We start from the raw sequence: 18,958 nt of genomic DNA on the forward strand, positions 1-18,958 counted from the left end.
TCATTAAATTTTTAAAATATGCCATGCTTTTTTTTTTCTTTTTTCTTCTTTCTTCTCTCTCCCTCTCCTCCTCCTCCTCCTATGGGTTTAAAGATCAACCTCACATTAACTGTAGTCGGGCATTCACCTTGATCAACAACCAAAGTAGAAGAATTTGAGCTCAAAGCAGTAGGTGGTGAATACATGGTGTGACATCCTGACAAGGGTTTTCCACAGCCATGTGACTCTTGACAAGGGTTTCTACTGTTAAGGATGCAACCATGTGTGTGCTAACAACTTTAATTGTTATCAGTTTATTCTCTTATCTTGTTTTCTGTTTTCTGGCTAACCTGTGTAGTCACTTACGTATTGTACTTAAACTCAAATCACTTCCATTATTTATATCATCTGGACTTCCCTAATAAACATAAAACGAGGGAGTTATCTTTCCGTTCAACATCTGTGTTCTATCATCTACAGGACAGAGAGACCAGTATGCTCTTCATATTTCACCAATGATGTTGATCTCTATTGTCATGTCAAGACAAACAGAAACAGCGGTGCTCATGGATGGAATCACCTATGAGCTCTTTACACTTGTTGCTGTAGACCACTCACCCATCTCAGAAGGTATGTGGAATCATATCCAAGATGTAAAACACACTCACTTGTGTGTTTGGAGGTAAGCCTCTTGAAGATTGACGATTATATTAAAAAGCCAAGACCAAGCTCGAGGCAAAGCTAACAATAAGCACCGGTTTAGAGAACCGGTCCCAGTCTTCTTTCTTCTTCTCATAAAGCCACGACCAAGCTCCCGATGTTTGTTGGGAAGAAGATTTGCCCATCGTTTTGAAGATTTGGGGCAAATTTGGCATTATAAAAATTTTTGGAATGTGATGGTAACAGTTTTAAACGGTGTGAGGATTGGGGCCTTGTTTATGCTAAGTGAGGCCGATGAACAATTATATATATATATATATATATATATATATATATATATATATGTGTGTGTGTGAAAAAGAGAGTTATTTTTAAAATTTCAGGGTTTATAGAGACAGTTACTCAAATATACAGACAGGGTATGTATAAATAATCAACCCTTAAAAAATCAAATTTACTTTTATCCCCTACAAAAACATATCCTTGCCCTATAGTCAAATACCCATGAAATTGAACCAGAGTGCAAATTCACTTGGGTTTTGCACAAGTGTAATAAAAAATAATGACACCACCAACTGGTGTTGGTCATGCTTAATCAGATTAAGATGAACATCGCAGTGTAGTACCGTATTGGATATCCTATATTCCTATATTTAAGAATCATTATAGGCACTAATGACAAGTGCCAAGGGCGTTTAGTATGCACGTGTGCACGTGTGATTATGACAAGTAAAGGTAAAAATACAGCTCGGAATTAATGCCAATTTACGGGTGAGTATTGATGTATAAAATGGGGTTTTTTGACATTTTGAATGCTTATAGATCTGCAGTAAAATCCAGAAATCTACATTGAACCTATTCATACTCTCCGTAGATAAAAAATAAATACTTGCCTTGATTTTGGTGCAAATCATAACTGTTAAATTTGATTAATTTATCCTTCTTCATTTGCACATACATGTGCATAGCATGTTGCTTTACAGTAGTTCTAGAAAAAGAATATAATGTACCATGTATACGAGTATGAAAAGTTGTTTACCAAGAGAAATGTACGAGTAGAATATATATTTCTCTCTCAAAAATAGATTAAAATGGGGACTAAAGTATAACAAAACTTATTATGAAGAAATAAGGTATAACAAAAATAGATCCTCAACATCCATTATTGACAATTCGTGTCCTCCACTCCTCCCGAATTTCAAGGGAAAGAGAACAAAGAGAGAAGCCAGTTGACATCTAATCCAATACAAACAGATTGAGAGATAACGAAAGAGGGATCAGTTGACAACATCAACGATTAACTTGCGAGACTTCAGGACAGACCACTTCAAGCGCCGGTAATAAGCAGCTTGGAGAAGTGCGAGTGACAGTACAAATATCCATTTGAATCCCATCTGCATTTGGAATGCTCGAAAAGTCTTAAGGCTCAGTTTGGAAAGAGTAGAAGTACAAATATGTATAATGCACATACATACAAATTAATACAAAATACAAGCTTTTGCATTCTACATATTGTGAGCCTACTTGAGATATAACGCGGTTTGGACAAGTCACCCAACTTACCAGTTTCCTCTCTTCCATTTCCGGCTCTGCAGCCCATGACAAAAATGTCACCACATCTTTTCCCATCTGCACCAAGTTGTGATAAAGAATATTAGCTTCTCGTAACTTCATGTGTATAAGCAAATTAATTGTTAACAAAGATTGCTGGATGGGCTAGGATATTACCTGAGATTCTGTTGCAGGTGTACCATCTTCATACTCAACAGCACCATCAATAAGCATTTTGGGCATAGCAATTGCTCCTCCAGGGAAGTAAGGATTATAATGCAGCCCTTCTCGAATCTAGTCTCGCAATTAAAGGCCCGGTAACTGGTTAATAAATAGGAGAGCGATATGTTCCACCAGTGGAGAAACAAAATCCTCGAGTGATAACGAAAAGATTAAATGCACTCAAATTGTAACAAGTTAATCCAACACAAAAATCAACAACCATAAAATAAGGATCAGTGAGCCAAAAAGCAACAATAAATTGGAATGTCATTATCACAATCAGGTGAATGAGATGACTAAACAAACAACCTCCATCCAGCACATCAGCACATAAGAGCACAAACATGTGATCAGAGTGATCAACAACATGGTAGACATGATGATGCCTAAGATATGGAAAAATTAAATAGGGCTATCAACCACTGAATTTCAGGATATATCGTGGGAGACAAAATGAAAAGGGTTGTCTGATAGCCCAGGACCCAGGCTGTCCCTCTTGGAACCTTTTAGGGATCAACAAAATACATGCTAGTTAAGACTGCAAGCCCATGTACAAGCACCATGTCATGTATAAATTAGGGGTGCAAGTTGGGCACCCAATTTGAAGAGTTTACACTGCACCAGGCCAGGCCCTTTGAAATTTTAATGATACGACTCCCCAATCAAAGCCTTCCCAAGTTGAGCCCCTGGTATAAACCCCCAAAAAGTCTAACCTCAAGTTGCATTATTTTGCAGTCATCCATCAACATGATGCCCTCATCCGACATGAAATAATCTTTGTCCTCTACTCCCCCTAAGAGGAGCCATGACAGCCTCAAAACGTCTAACTTCAGGTTGCATCATTTTGCAACCACCCATCAACAAAAACAGAAGACTGTTCACATGAAACAATCTTCAGCCTACCTAGTAACAATCATTCTGGCATCAAGAAAGCCAGAAGACGCATGCATTATGTATGTTAAAAGAATGTGAATTCTTAAGTTATCCTTCTTTACATTGCACTGTTGCAGAATGTTCGGCTTCAACAATTTATATCTGTAGGCAATGCTAACAGTATTACAGTAATTGAGCAGCTTAATTGCAAATTCACTGTACAGAGTCCACAGGTCAACTTCTTACAACTATATTCAATATTAGAAATGGTAACCACTTCTTCATTCAAAAATAGACAAAGAAAAGGCAAAAGAAAAACCAAGATCTGACAAGTGACAACATTTCAAATAAAACAAGAAAGCAGTAAAAATTTTACGGAGATATTCACCAACTGCAAATTAATTATTTAATTATTAAAAAAAATAAAAAAAATACTAAGTCCTCGGGTTAATTGCATACATCTAAATCATAAATACAGAAACTGATTTCTTTGTATGTGGTGTAAGCATTAAATAAATAAAAACAACACAATTCTCAGCAATCACAATTCTACCTATCATCATCCAAGCCTTATCCTAACTATAAGGGTTGGCTACATGCCTACATTTAGGTCTTTCAATGGGTTGGGTCTAACCAGCAGAACCAAACGAGCCAAACCGATTATGCAGATTCTGGTTCCAAAGTTTTGTTTCCCGGGGTTGGTTCCGGTCCCATGTTTCCTGTCTCAATTATTATTGGATCAGTATCGGCATTAGTTGTCCTGAACCAATTCAGACCCAGACCAATTAATTATACATATATGATATATTATATGTCATTTTTGCAATATTAGTTGTAGTAATTGTCTAAAACTGTAAATTCAATAGCTTTATTAATACAAGGCAATGGATGGCATTTGAATAAAACCCTAATCTTTTGTCAATTAATCACTTTCTCTGCTCTTCTTCTCCTGTTAAGCGTTTCTCTTCCTCCTAACCCTAATCTTTCCTCACTCACTCAGTTTCTCTTGTACTCTTCCCCTGTTGAGTGTTTCTATTCTTCTCCTATCAAGTGTTAAAGCTTGAACTAACTGAGGCTACTCAAGTTGTTGTAAATGTATTATCTAATCAATAAGGTTTTGTTCTTGTTTCTGATAAAAAAAAAAAAAACTAAGGCATCAAAGTCTAAGACTGAGAGAGATGGTGAGTTGTCGGAGACTGGCACCACCAGCATATCCAGCACACAGCAGCTGACACCCAATGGTCCAAATCATTGAGAACAGCAGCAAGCTAGACACAAGTTATCAACAAATCTCTGCTTTACCGGCTCTAAGTGACACTCTGTACACAATTGTTCATAATCTTTTTGAGATACTGATTCTTTAGCCATTTTGTTTATTTCTCTCTGAGCTATTGTAAGTATCTGTTCCTTCAAATGAGGATGATGAACAGTAGCAAAGAACAGTACCATGTATATTTGTCAGCTATTTTGTTTTTTTAATCTTTCTATTAATATAATTGGTTCTTATTGGGTTACCAATTCTAATTTCAGAGACCCAATAGGGTCTGGTTGGGTTCTGGGTCTGCATATTTTATAGTCGGTTCAGGATGGATCTACCATGTTCTGAACCAGACCTGACCCATTGACAGCCCTAGCTACATGAATCCTGTCCTGCCACTTTGTTTTATTTAGTGCATATCCACTGTTAAACTATGGGCTCTCTTTGTAGTTCAAAGTTCAGCCTATATTCTTTTTGGTCTGCCCCTAGCTCTTCTAGCCCCTTCAACTTGTAACAGATCACTTTTTTTTTATGGGAAACAGTAACTTTCATTAAGCTTAAAGGAAATTTAGTACAACTGTCACCTTGATAGGCAAGGTGACCCCTCGAAATAAAAGCAACTTACACACCCAGAATAGAGTTTCCTACTAACTCCTTGCTTTGCTAAGGTGTCAGTCGTTGCATTTGCTGACCTTCTAGAGTCTAGAACATTAAAATGTGCTTTAAGATCCCTTTTTTATAATTAAAAATTCATTAAGATTTCATTAAAATCAGTTAAGGATAAGCAACTATTACAAGCCTCCCAGAGGGAGGCACAAGGTGCAGCCTCACTCTTAAAGAAAAAACAGCACAAGAATTACAATTGAGCCCAACACAAGTGATCCCTAATTACCTCTTGCTTAGCTAGAGAATCAGCCAAAAGCATTAGCCTCCCTCCCCACCCATTGTATAATCAAACTCATCTATTGTGTTAACCTTCTGTTGTGCTTCAAGTTCCTTTGTTAGGTTCTATATTTCCATTACAGGCTGTCTAAGGGACCAAGTGCCCAAGCTGTTTGTTTGCATCCAACCTACTTATTTGAATCTCATTCCACTTCTAACTGTTGAAAACCCAATTGTTTAGCCAATCTGACCTCCTGGAGGAGTGCCAAACTTCTACTCTTAGTGAGTCACCCAACCTATTGGGCCAGAGAAAAGGGCCAGAACTCTTCCTTCCACATCTCTAAAAACACCCCCAATTCCAGAGGGGGCAGGATTACCTACAAAGCTGCCATCAAAATACCCCAAATTCAGTTTTACTCCACAACAGCACTAATAAGAAGTGGAAGGAAGAGTTCTGATTAGTGTGAAACCGAATTTTGATGGGCCAAACTCTAACTTTTTCAATTTTTAATTTAAAAAGTTGAACACAAAAGATAGCTTATCAGTTATTTAGACTCTAGAACACATCCAAGGTTTTCTGGGCCAAAATTTTTCCATGAATCAGGAATGAGAAAGGAGTTTGGGGAATCATTTTCAGCCCCAGACTAACTTGCCTAAATAAATACATACAAAAGATATACTTTATCTCATTTTCTCATTAAGCATGAAATTAAAACAAAATTTCCAAATCTCACAAGTGTTTGTGATCGAAAATGAGTATGTTACATTTTCAAGAGAGAGAGAGAGAGTATGTTACCAACCTTCTATCCTAAAAAACTATATTCTGTGGAAGGTACCAGAATTCAAGAATTAGATAATAATCTATTCAATGAAAGAAGCAGAGAATTACCGAAATACCAGCAGGAGGATCGCGATAGCCAGTCAGAAGGGCAAACACATAGTTCTGGCCATTATGGCGGGCCTGAAAAGATAGAGTTGGAAACTGCCAACTTACCAGAAAGTTTTTATCAAAAGATATGAGAATTCAGAAGACTGGAAGTTACCTTGGTGATAAGGCTTAGATCTGGAGGATATGCCCCTCCGTTAGCAAATCTTGCTGCTTGTTCATTTGCATATGGCTGAGGAAAACGATCACTCAGTTTACCAGGGCGGGTAAACATCTCACCCTCATCATTAGGCCCATCATCCACCTCAATTTCTGCAGCCATAGCCTTTGTCTCCTCTTCAGTATATGCCACTCCCACAAGATCACGATATGAAATTAGAGACATTGAATGGCAAGATGCACAAACTTGTTGGTAAACCTGATGACCACGACGAATCCTGTCCAATATATAGTTATTATGCATAAGTGCTACATTATATTCACATAATCATGTAACTACTTCATATCATAACACTGATCAAACAGGAGTAAGAAGTGCATGCTTCTTAACAATTAATCATTGGCATAAGTATTTAACACGGAGAAAACAATCATACACTCACGATGCATGATCATATGAACTGAGAATGCCTTTATGAGGCCAAGGATAGCTCGGACACTCTAAACCATGTTCTGCCTCATCAGCAGATGCTATCGTTGCGAAACTCAAAAGTCCAGAAGCACCTGCTCCAATAAGTGCCATTGCCCTTAGAGACCTCATGCCAGCAGAGACAAACCCATCTTGATCCTGCTTTGGGGTGGAGGCAGATAATGATGGAAGAACCTGCAAATTATCATATAATTGCCATTAACAAAAAAATGCTGAAACTATTCTTCTGAGAATTAGAAATCTGGTAAACCTGCTTCAGGTATTAGAGGAGTAATAAGAAATGATAGGGGAAACATTCTATTTAGTTTCTCAGGGCACGTAGGTATTGAAAACTTGCTAATGACAAAATTGCTAGCCGTACTATATGAGTTAAAGTTTGATTCAACAGCTGGCTGGAATGAGTTACAAGTGGATGGAGACTGTCAAGTGGTCATAAAATGGATGACTGAGGTAAATATGCACCACAGATACTAATATTCATGGTTAGATTAGGGCTCCAACTGCTAACCTGAACTTATTGTCAGGACTCAGGAGCATACTTAAAATAGCAAATACTTTGGCAAATTCTTTAGCTAGAACAGGAACCACAAGAGATAATCCTGTCCACAGTACTCCAGGCCCAGGAGAAGATATGTAAAGAACAATTGTATTGAAAGAACAGGAATAGTTTGATTGCTGCTGCCACAATTTGTACCCTGCTACCAACCTTTTGGATGGATAGCAAGGATTTTTTATGGTCCATTAATGAAATCCTCTTTACTGTTGCTTAATGCTTATAAAAAAAATAGAAATTTGATAGAGTTCATACTACATCAGAGATTTAGAGGGACGTATAGCAACATACATTGTTGGCTGGCTGAAAACGAACTTCATAAAGGAGAAAAACAAAGAGGTGTCGTATCCCAAAAATAATAAAAAAGACAAATTAAAAGGAAAAAGAACAAGAATAAGAACAGAATTAAAGAGGTTTTTGAGATATCCAGTTGTCAAGCCCTAGACTAATGCTATTACAATAACTTTTTTCCAAAAATGCTCAGAAGATTGATAACAATTTTGTTCCTGGAAAAAAAAAAGAGAAAAAAACAAATGAACAATTTCTTCACCTCAAGGAATAATAGATCAATCGACTTGGTGGAAAACATGTATGCAATGTGCTTTAAAGAAAAAATTAGGGAGGTTCTATACAAATCATCTCTCCCTCCCAAGGCGACCTTGTAAAAATAAGAACATTTTCTTCTTTAAAAGCAAGAAAGTTTTAAACAAAATACAATGTGCAAATGAATTTGGAGAGAAACGGTGGGTGGGGAAGGGGACAAGGAAGTGGCTTGGCATTCAATGTTCATCTTGATTTTGGATTAAGCATATGAACATGTTGAATAATTTTGTACATATTACTCTTTTTTTCATGTGTATATTTTGGTACTTTTAAGTATTAAATCAGGTCTACATCGACATTCTTTTTGAGCTGTATAAAGTTACAATTTTAATGCTTTTTTCATATTGGAACAGTGCACACCATTTTGATTTTTTTTTGATAGGTCACCATTTTGAAATTTTCAAAATATAATCCATTTGAATGGTCAAAATTTTTTGTAGAAAAAATAATTACGAAGTTACAAATGTGAACACACCGATACCTAACTCAACAACAAACCAGACTCAGCACCAGGATAACAGAACATGTAGAGAATTACAAAACACCAATACCAACAATATCAAACATAGAACATAATTTAGAATCCAAAAAAGATGGGATAGGTCTTCAACAAGCCGATGAGGCTTGTAGATGGTAGGTGAAGAAATTCTCATCTACAAATTGTAGATAATACCATCTTCTTTCTGAAAGCTAACAAAAATGTCATTGTTTACTTTAAAGGAAATTTTGAAACCATCTTCAATATTACCTATCCAATATGCTAGACTAGATTTTACCAACCCATCTAGCATGGTGAATAGTTTCAGAAAGTCTTTTATGGGAAGATAAAATTCCAAAAGAAAATAAGATAACTAACCAAATAGACACAAGTTTGTGTCAAAGAATGAAGATTGACTTAAGTTTGTACCCAAGGAACAAATCACTTAGAGTTAAATGGTTGTAGAGATCCTCATAGGAGTCGTGCAGTAGGTTGGTGATTACTAGCACACACAACCTTGACTCTAATGGTTGAGGGTAAAATATATAGTATTGAAGCTCCATTGGAATATTGGTCTCCCTGCTTTTCTTTCTTGTGTCTGCATTTAAGTGGTCTTCAAATGATTATTAAAAGAAAAGAAAAGTGATCCTCAAATCAAATTCTGGGAAGACTTACCATGAGGCAACCTTGAACCTCCTCATTATTGTCCTTCCCTCATCTATTTAATGTCCCTACTCTAAGAAAGGCACGATTGCATACCTCATTATTCTTCTAGTTTCTTCTATCTATTCTACTCCATGGAGCTATAATTTCTTTACAAATATCAAAGATGTGGAGAAAGAATAGGTAGTTCAGAATTATTATATGTATTTATCTCTCAGATTGAATCACTAAGTATATTCTTGGGTTACATTAGACTAAAAGTTAAAAAAGAAAACTAGAAACACTAAATGCAATATAAATTAGGAAATGCAGTATAAAACAACTAAACAAGCGAAGGAAAACCAACGAAGTAGGAAGTACGAACTACAGAATGCCCCGCTCTGTAGTTCAACAGGCATTACTGAATCATGACTTATAACTTATTGCATGTAAGGAAACATCAATTCAAACAATAATCTCAAGAGACAATAAATCATCATGGTCATTGGCCGATGGAATAATCAATGTACGACAGGGTAAAAGTAGTTACTATCAGTTGTACCTGAATCTTATAATGTTCTATTGTTGTATACAAATCGATTATATCACTTGTAGGATTTCATTTCAAAAAACAAGTCTTGATTAAACTAATTGAGATCATCGTAGGCGATGCCTTGGAAAGTAAAGAAATCAAAACGAAGAAATGAAAATAAGAAGAGAGAGTCTTACGGTATATTGGGACTGAAGTTTCTTCCTCAGCAATAGCTGAATCGATCGGCTGACAGCCATTTGATTAGATCCTTTCTGTTGATTTGTTCAGCCAAAAACGGCAGAATCAGAAACTAAGATCTGATGAAAATAAACAGAACTCGACGAGATCTGATGAAAACCATATTGAATTAGCTTACCTGGAAGGGTCGACTGAGAGACTCTGAGAGGCAACCTGAGGTCCTGTACCTCGCAAGGGATGTGATTATGTGAGCCCCCTAATTATCGATGGAGAGCTAAGCTAATGGTGTGGTGGAGAATGGAGAATAGAGAAGGGTAGTTTTGTCTACTAAAACAGAGCGAGGGTTTTTTCCTAGGCTGCGATTAGCAGCCAAGGCTACGACCTGCACAATCACATTGTGCCACGTCTCCAATATAAGAAAGGGGAAAATCCATAAACCTCCTGAAGTTTTTCCATAAATTCTAAAACATCGCCGCACTTTTAATGTAATCCTTAAACATCCCCTGTTGTCTTCACCGGGAAAAAAATATAAAAATAAAGGGCAAGTTTTTTAAAGTACCACTAGTTTTTAAGGAAATTGATATACTCACCCCACTGCTTAGAAATTGATTTAAATTACTTCAATTGACAAATCTTTTCCTATTGTTAGTGTTTGTTAACAAAAATATTGAAAAGACTATTTTATTCATTATTTTTCTTTAAATTTTTTAAATAAAATATTTGGATAAACTTGTAATATTTAAATAATACCATGTTGGTCTTCTCCTCATGACAAACTTTTTCCACGGATGAAGATGTTCAACGAAACCATCTACAACCCAAAATTATTTGGGATTGTCTCCTTTCTTTGATGCTGCAAAGTCCTATTAACATGTGAACATGAGGGATTGTCTCCTTTCTTCCATGTCCATCTTTGTTCATGACCTTCAACTAATTAAAAGGTTGAGTTTTGTTTTAAAATCTTGAAAAATAATGAAGGGTAAAATTGACCACAAAGGGTAAAAGTGAGTTTAAAAAAATTCTCTATGTCACGTGGTGTCACATGTTAGTGACTTATAATGGGACGCTAATGGACAGAAATGGTAGAGAAGGATTTAGTTAATTGTTAAAACACTTAGGGTTACTTTAAGACAACGTCTAAACAATAGGGTAGAGTTAGGTGGCATTTGATAAATATGAAAAATTAAAAAGATATTAAAAGTATCTAAAATCTGAAAAGAGGCATTGATGCTTTCCTACTTTTTAGAGGCTTTGAATACTTAAGCTTGTTTGTGTTGGACCAAAACTTTAACATCTTAAATGTATTGATTTTATTATTTTACCCATAGAATATATTATTTGGTAAATTTGAGCTCAACTTGTACTATTTCATATAAAATAATTTATCAAATTCAAAATAATATTGAAATCATACAAAAAAATAATAAAATAAATAATAATTACGAAAAATAATTAATAATTAATAAATAACATAATTAAATTAATAAAAATAATTAATCACTACTAAAAATAATAAAAATGATTAAAATTTAATAAAAATTAAAATAATCAATAAAAATTAGTGATTACTAATTAATAATTAATAAAGTTATTCCTATTCTCCATTTCACAGTTCTACTCGAACAAACTAGTAAATTAACATTTGAAATTGACGATTACAAATATGATTTTCAATGTGCTAGGTCCATTATTCTTCTCCCGTTCTCCTTAAAATAATTCTATCAGAATATAGTGCAAATTGGTATAACTGTATACACAATCAAGCAGTAAATTTGAACCAAATTCGAGAACAAGAAAAACCAAAAGTGCAAAGAAAATCAAATATTCTAATGCATGAAACCGCTGTAAACGAGTACAGTACTAAAGCACCTTCTCCGTACTTAAAGTTTGGGAATTTCCGTCATCGATCTTGGATTTGAGAGACTTGTATCTTCAGTTGGGTCGACCAGAGAAGCATTCAAAGAAGAAAATAATCGATACCCATTTGATTCAAGTGGAGAAAATTTATAAATTATGGGAGAAATCATGGTCTGAGGAAGCTGGATTCTGCTAAATGTGATCGAAGAGGCTACATTCTTTCTTCCTCGTGAACTCGAAATAGGAAAATCGAATCTTGACAAGGTAAAGGAGGGATATTTACGTCTTTTGGCCAGTGTCTATGGCTTTCAGATCTTAAAAAGCATTTCAGATGCAATACAAATGACAATGGCCATCTTAAAAGTAGATAATTCAAAGTTCAGACCTCTAAAAAGAGTTATCAAACGAGGCCTTAATCAACTTCATAAAACTTATGGATACTTTAAGAGATTTTCCCAAAAAGAAAAGGAAGCCCAATTAAATGATTATGGGCAATCATTTCCCACTTGACCCAACCCGTAAAATTTTTTACATTGAATATAAAAATATATATTTATATATATCATAAAACTATACATATAATATTATATATATTATTTTATATTTTATAAATATGTCATGTAATATAAAATATTATATACATTAAATATAATGCATATGGTGGAATAGACCCAAAGCCGGACCAACCCATGAACACCCCTAGTTAACTTTGATAGAATGAGAGAAATATCAAGAATAGCTTAATTGCTACTTTATTCATAAAAATTGATCCAAATAAACATGAAACTAATAATGTATGAATCACAAACTCCACTTTTGAACTCCATTGACAGCCTTATTTAAACAAGTAATTTTGAATGTTTGGGAAGAGTGTAAATATACAATTATGCAAAGTTGGTGAAAATGATGTTATTTGTATTTGCACCCCTCCCAAATGAAGCCTTACTTAATAAAGGCGAACATGTTAAAGTTATATCAAGTTATCAATACTGTCTCTACCAAACAAATTTTTGACAAGGAACATTGCATGAAAATGCCGGGATATTCTATTGCCCAATATCCATTATATTTATAGTAAATCAGGAGTTGAAAAAATGCAGATATGCCAACCACCATCCAAGTCCACAACCTAGCAGTCCTCTTTGAAAAAGACTAGTTGGGCATATCATCTTATACATTGCAACAGATGTACGATGATGTAGGTATGATGGAAGACATAAAAGCACCATTCTGCAAATTAGGTGCATCTCGAGCGGGTTGGGTCAGGTTAAAGTCCCTATCCCCGTCCCCGTCCTCGTCCATCCCCATTCCTATTAATGGGGACAAGGTTATCCACATTTTCCATGATTTTTTATAATGTTAATTATTTTGTTTTTGTTTTTTATTTTATTTAAAAATTAAAAAATTAAAATTTATAATCCCATTAGAAAAGATTCAAATATATTCAACCATATTTTTAAAAATATTAATATATAGATGTATGTATACATATATACATATATAATGTATGCATACATATATACATATATATTAGTGGGGATCCCACGGGGTAGGGATCGGGGTCCCCCCGGGGCGGGGAGTGCTCTCCCCGTCCCCGCTAACGGGGATAAAAATTTCCCCATCCCTGTCCCTGCGGGGGAAAATCATCCCCATCCCCGCCCCATTCGAGGTGGATCCCCACGGGGATCGAGAAAATGGGAAAAATTGCCATCCCTATCCAAGCCCAACCTGAGGTGAGGCTCAACTCAAACTTTAAGCTATATAAGGTCAGGTTGGATAATTTGGTTGGATTTGAAAGAATTTATGAATACATTTTTATATGATTATTTTCCATTCGGCTTTATAATCCAATTTAAGAGTATGATGAGTTGAAAATGTGTAATTTTCATTTATAAATGTACATATTCGTGTTTGTTTTATATATAAGTGGAAAAAAAAGATGAATTTAAATAAATACAATGCATGTATGTATATATTTGTTTGGAGTATGGACGTATTTGGGTTGGGTTAGGCTAGAGTCGGTTGGACTTTCTAGGGCATCAACCCAACCCGAAGTTTAGGCCAAGCCCAACTTGCAGCCCAATAATGTAGGTCCAACCTGTACAAATATTCAGGTTGGGTCGAGTTGGGCCAAGCCTGCCGATGTTGTACCCCTAATGAAAACCATTATAAATTGGGGATGCTACTTATGCTCAAACTTCATATTAAAAATTTATTATTATTATTATTATTATTATTATTATAATTATAAACATTTGATCCCAAGGCTATACAACGAGGTAACCCCAACCCTAGTGACAGCACGATTTGATCCCAAGTAGCCAACGAGACTTTTGACGTTTTAGACGACAGAGAGAGTTTCAATCAAATGAGAGAGAGAACCTCGGAGTGGGTAATTGGGCACTAGGGGTTTCGTCAACAATGATGAAGAAGAAGGGCAAGCACCCGCACACCCCCCACGTTTTAGATGGAAGCACCAGCGTCGGGGTTGAAGAGATGCAAGCACCTACTCCTAAGGTTCAGACGACAAAGCATCAGCACCCCCATCTTTCAGACGACAAGTAGTGACATTGAGGTGAAGATAGAACCTTAATGTTAGAGGAATATTTAGTCAATTGCGAGAAACAATAAAGATACTTTATGACAATATATAAACAATAAGAATAGAGTTTGTCAATTAACTAAACAGTAGGGATAGTTTAAGAAATTATCATTCATAAAACTAGCTATTTGGTCACAAGAGAGCGGTGGAAAGGTATTATAGGATTCCCATCTGTACTCTCAACTCTCTAGGGCCCTATATAACTTGTCATGCTTCCTATTCAAGTATTCAATGACCATTTGTTTGGGAGAGTTTTTGGGATGCGTCTTCTAGTATTTCAAGCTAGGCCCAGTTGTGTTTGGTGAAAATTTAGAAAAGGGATCATTATGTTTTGGACATGGCAAATGCAATTAAAAGCATATAGGAAGCTACCCTAAATAGCTTCTCCTAGGTACTCAATTGCCAAAGATGAATCAATACACTTCACTTTGAAGATAAGTGTATTTACCCATGTTTTTTTCTTCATTTCTCATGTAAATAAGGTGATAATCATTTTAGCCATAAAAAAACCATTATTAAAAGGGGTAATTTTGTCTCATCCAAGTGTTGGCAACTTTTGCCCTTGGTGGAAAAGTTACTTATGCACTTAGGAGATGGATATATTGGGTAAGTGATATCCAAAGAAAATAATTTTTTCGTAGATCCACATAAATCTAAAAAAAGAACATAATTATTTTGGTCAATAAGAACCAAAATCCCATTAACCAACTTTCTCCAAAAACAAACAATCCATTTCTTTGATGCTTTTTCCCCCTCCCAAACCAGAATCCAAGTGTTATTTGGTGGATCAAAACCCTCGGCCCTCGCGCAGTTCCCATTAAAACACCCTATACACAATAGTTTCATTGCTCTCATAAGTCATAACTAGTGGAGGGACTGGATTCAAATTGTAACATTGCTATTTACTACATTAAAAAAGACAATGGCTTCTAAATAAGAAACTTGCAATTATAAGTACTCAAGTCTTGAAACTCATATAAAGACTTAAAAAGATCATCATATGCTTGTTTTTTAAATATTGTTTTAACAAAGCATTTCATATAAAAGAACACAATCATAGTTGTCTTTTATTTCACATTGAGAACTCTCAGTTGACTCGGACGGTAGGACCGTTCGGCCCGAGAACCATCCAGACAACTAGTTTCATTTTACCCCAAACCCGGTACTTGGCAAAAAATCGTTGAATCAGTCAATGACCCATTGACCCAGTCAATGGTTTTTGGCCATTCTTTATTTTTAATTATTATTATTTTTTTAATTTTTGTTGTTAAAACGGGCCATCCGTTTGAACCGAACGGTCATGAAAAGGATGGACATTGCATGAGATTCTAAAATCTTGAAAGATAAATCCAAAATGACTTTAAGTATAGAAAAAAAAAATTGATGGTAAATCCACCAAATTGAAAAAACCAAAAAAGATAATCAAAAAATCAAATTCAAAATACAATTTTGAGAGGAGTTAAATATAAATGCAATAAAAGAAAGAGACAAAATTTAAGGAGCTTCGTCAATCAACCAATCACACTGATTGTTGAGTTTAGCCCTGATAATCATAAAATTCATTTTAAAGTCCCCACAGTTTGAACTTTGAACCTTCTGGACTCTATCATGGATTTTTTTTTTTTAACTTTTAAATATTATAAATTTATTATTATTTAATGGAGGTCTGGATCATGGATTCATGAGGTGGGATGAGATTTAAGGTCCACTCATTTTCGAAGAGCTATCTCCCTCTCCTCCTGGATGATCGTCCTTCCATCCTTTTTTTTGGGTAGGTCCCCTGGATATATGATGATCTGATCATTGAGGGGGGCATGGAAAAACGGTATACCGGCTTCTTTCTGGTTTGTAGATATTCATATTCATTTCCGTCCCCCAGTGGGCCCCTCCCCTCTTGGAAGTTGGAACCAACTTGCCAGCTGATGACCTGATGAATGATGATGTTCGCAAAACGGGACCCACGTGTCATTTTCCTTTTGAAATTCGCAGAATCTTACGGTCGCTGTCTCTTCCCATTCTTACAACCACCCATTTCTTTTAATTTTGGGGAGTGTTTGTGAACGTCCAATACCAGAAAAAAAAACACACCACCTTATTCTTTTTATTATTTCCAATGATTCAATCCTAATGTGGGCTCGATTCGCTAAATACTCGAATTCGGTTTGAAAATTATTGAGTTGAGTTGAGTTGAGTTTGATTCGAGTGAACCGATCGTGTAATTAGTTGAATTAAGTTTGAGCTTAGTAATACCCGGATCAAGTAGCTCATAGGCGTAATCGAGTTTCTAATAAAATATTATTTTATTTTTTAATATATTTTTATTTAAAATATAAATAACTATCTATTTTTTATATTAATTTGGTTATAATATAAATAAATAAAAATTGATAATCAAATATCATAATTTATTTATTTATAAATAATATTTTAAACATTAATTTATTTATAATTTTTAGTAACAATTCATTTATAATTGATTCAAGCCAAGTCCAGATTGAATATCTTGCAAGTATCAATTTGAATCGAATTCGAGTATAATAACTCAAACTTAATCGAGTTTTAGCTCGAACACGATTACACGAACCTCCCAAAATTAGACTCGACTATACTCCATTACACCAAAACAGGGCCTTCTGTGTTGATTCAAACTACGTTGGACGCATTTAAAATTAGGATTAATTGTAGATTGAACGGACTAATGCCATTATTGATAATTAGATGATTCCAATCCGAGGGAAGAAAAGTGTCTTTGTTTATTGGCCTAAAAATTTAGAAAATTAATTCATTTTGTAACTGTCTCAAATTTGTCGCCAATGAATGACGAACACGTAATTCATTCAGCGTGGTCTCTCCTGCAGGCTGCAGGCTGCAGTCTGCAGCATCCATCACTAAAAAAATATCGAAGCTTTACTGTGACCTTTTTTTTTTCTTTTCTTTTCTTTTTTGAATTTATTGTGACCATTGGATGAAAAAGAAAGAAACGATGGACGAAGAAATGGAAAGGATTAAAAAAAGGGAAAGCTTATTTCGACTTTGTCCGTTTCAGTATCATTGGACGTAGCGGCCGCACTATTAATAAAAGGCGTTGCCCAAGAGCAGACCCCCAGGATCTCTCTCTCTCTCTCTGGAGTGGAGTCTTAAATCTGCAGTAAGATGTGCGGAGGGGCTATCATCTCCGATTTCATCGCCGCGAAGCGTGGTCGTAAGCTGACGACGCAGGACCTTTGGTCGGAATTCGATACCATCTCCGATCTCCTGCTCAAAGACTCGTTGTCTTCTTCTTCTTCTTTGACGGAGTTGGAGAAGAAAACGCAACCAAATGGAGGTCAGATTTTTGTTTCTGGGTTATATTTTAAAGTTGGATTTAGTTGGTTTTAAAGTTTTTAAACAGAAAAAACTGAAAAAAGCCTAACGTCGTTTAATGTTGTGTAGGGACGACGGGTGGTAATAACAAGAGTACTAAAAAGACGAACACGGTTGGAACAGATCAAGAAGGGAAGAGCAAAAATAAGGAAACCCGAGCTCGAAAGAACATTTACAGGGGTATCCGACAGAGGCCGTGGGGGAAGTGGGCTGCCGAGATACGCGACCCACGGAAGGGCGTCCGTGTGTGGCTCGGTACTTACAACACCGCCGAAGAGGCTGCTATGGCTTACGACCAGGCGGCCAAGAGGATCCGAGGTAACAAAGCGAAGCTCAACTTCTCTGAAATGAAGCCTGAATCGGTTCCATCACCACAACCACCACCAGCCAAGAGACGATGCTGTTTCGTCCCCGACTCAGTCCAGAAGAGTTTTCCGGCCACAGAAGGAGAATCGGATACTATCACGGCCACGTCATTTTCTTTCAAAGCGGAAATATTCTATAATCAACACACCAATAGTAAAGTCGAACTGAAAGAACAGATTTCTAACTTGGAATCGTTCCTGGAGCTTGAGCCTGAAGCAGCGGAGTCGGTGGGGAGTGTGGAACCGGAAGCAATGGATCTTTGGCTATCGGGAGACGTTCTCATTACTCCCCATCGTCTCGTTTACTGAAGTGGAGTCATTTTCCCAATGAGTGTGTGTGTGCATGTGTCTGTCTGAATATGTGTGTTCGTACCAGTGTTTCCTTATTTTGCTACAGTTTCGACGTTGCGCATATGTAAACCACATATATAAATCTCTCTCTCTCTCTTTGATAATTGATTCATGAATTGTGGAGGGTTGGGGTGGTTGCGTCAACGTTTAATTGTCGTGGTCTGTGCTTGTTTGGGATGATGTGTGTGTCGTCAGTGCATGCATCTGGACCAGTTTCCACGATTCCGTTGGTACAAAAGATCTCATTTTACAAGGAGTAGTAGCAGACGTAACTATATATATTATAAAATAAACAATTCTATTAATTATTTTAGTAGTATTGAAGATGGTGACGATAATCTATGATTAATTGTTATTATGTAATAAATATTAATTGTGTATGGACTAAGTAATGGTAAACTGTTGGGGTTATTAATTATGAAGCTAATTAAACCTAGATTACAGGAGAAAGTCC

At 35.9% G+C, this 18,958-nt stretch overlaps 2 protein-coding genes across 2 annotated transcripts; one reads left to right on the plus strand and one right to left on the minus strand.

Moving 5' to 3' along the window:
- Positions 1–1,689: 1,689 nt before the first annotated feature.
- LOC104598890 (cytochrome c1-2, heme protein, mitochondrial) lies at positions 1,690–10,281 on the minus strand. The gene is made up of 8 exons (XM_010261167.3): positions 10,145–10,281; positions 9,966–10,040; positions 6,914–7,134; positions 6,469–6,748; positions 6,315–6,386; positions 2,368–2,484; positions 2,203–2,268; positions 1,690–2,033 (listed from the first exon to the last, which is right to left on the minus strand). Exons 2-8 carry the CDS (start codon positions 10,023–10,025, stop codon positions 1,917–1,919), a joined length of 933 nt encoding a protein of 310 aa, XP_010259469.1. The 5' UTR covers positions 10,026–10,040; positions 10,145–10,281; the 3' UTR covers positions 1,690–1,916.
- A 7,204-nt stretch (positions 10,282–17,485) lies between these two features.
- Positions 17,486–18,608, plus strand: LOC104598889 (ethylene-responsive transcription factor RAP2-3-like). Its single transcript, XM_010261166.3, has 2 exons — positions 17,486–17,750; positions 17,858–18,608. The coding sequence occupies exons 1-2, from the start codon at positions 17,579–17,581 to the stop codon at positions 18,460–18,462; spliced, it is 777 nt and encodes a 258-aa protein (XP_010259468.1). The 5' UTR covers positions 17,486–17,578; the 3' UTR covers positions 18,463–18,608.
- The last annotated feature ends 350 nt before the right edge of the window (positions 18,609–18,958 follow it).

This window comes from Nelumbo nucifera, chromosome 3 (assembly GCF_055504915.1).
Source record: "Nelumbo nucifera cultivar China Antique chromosome 3, China Antique-T2T, whole genome shotgun sequence".
NCBI classification, from domain to species: domain Eukaryota; kingdom Viridiplantae; phylum Streptophyta; class Magnoliopsida; order Proteales; family Nelumbonaceae; genus Nelumbo; species Nelumbo nucifera.

Excerpts from the sequence above, each read along its gene's own strand:
- LOC104598889 (XM_010261166.3), top strand. The coding sequence starts at position 17,579 with ATGTGCGGAGGGGCTATCATCTCCGATTTCATCGCCGCGAAGCGTGGT. Across the intron at positions 17,751-17,857 it reads GAAAACGCAACCAAATGGAG|GGACGACGGGTGGTAATAAC; the intron begins GTCAGATTTTTG and ends AATGTTGTGTAG.
- LOC104598890 (XM_010261167.3), bottom strand. The coding sequence starts at position 10,025 with ATGGCTGTCAGCCGATCGATTCAGCTATTGCTGAGGAAGAAACTTCAG. Across the intron at positions 6,749-6,913 it reads AGTTCATATGATCATGCATC|GATTCGTCGTGGTCATCAGG; the intron begins GTGAGTGTATGA and ends TATATTGGACAG. Across the intron at positions 6,387-6,468 it reads ATCTAAGCCTTATCACCAAG|GCCCGCCATAATGGCCAGAA; the intron begins GTAACTTCCAGT and ends CTATCTTTTCAG.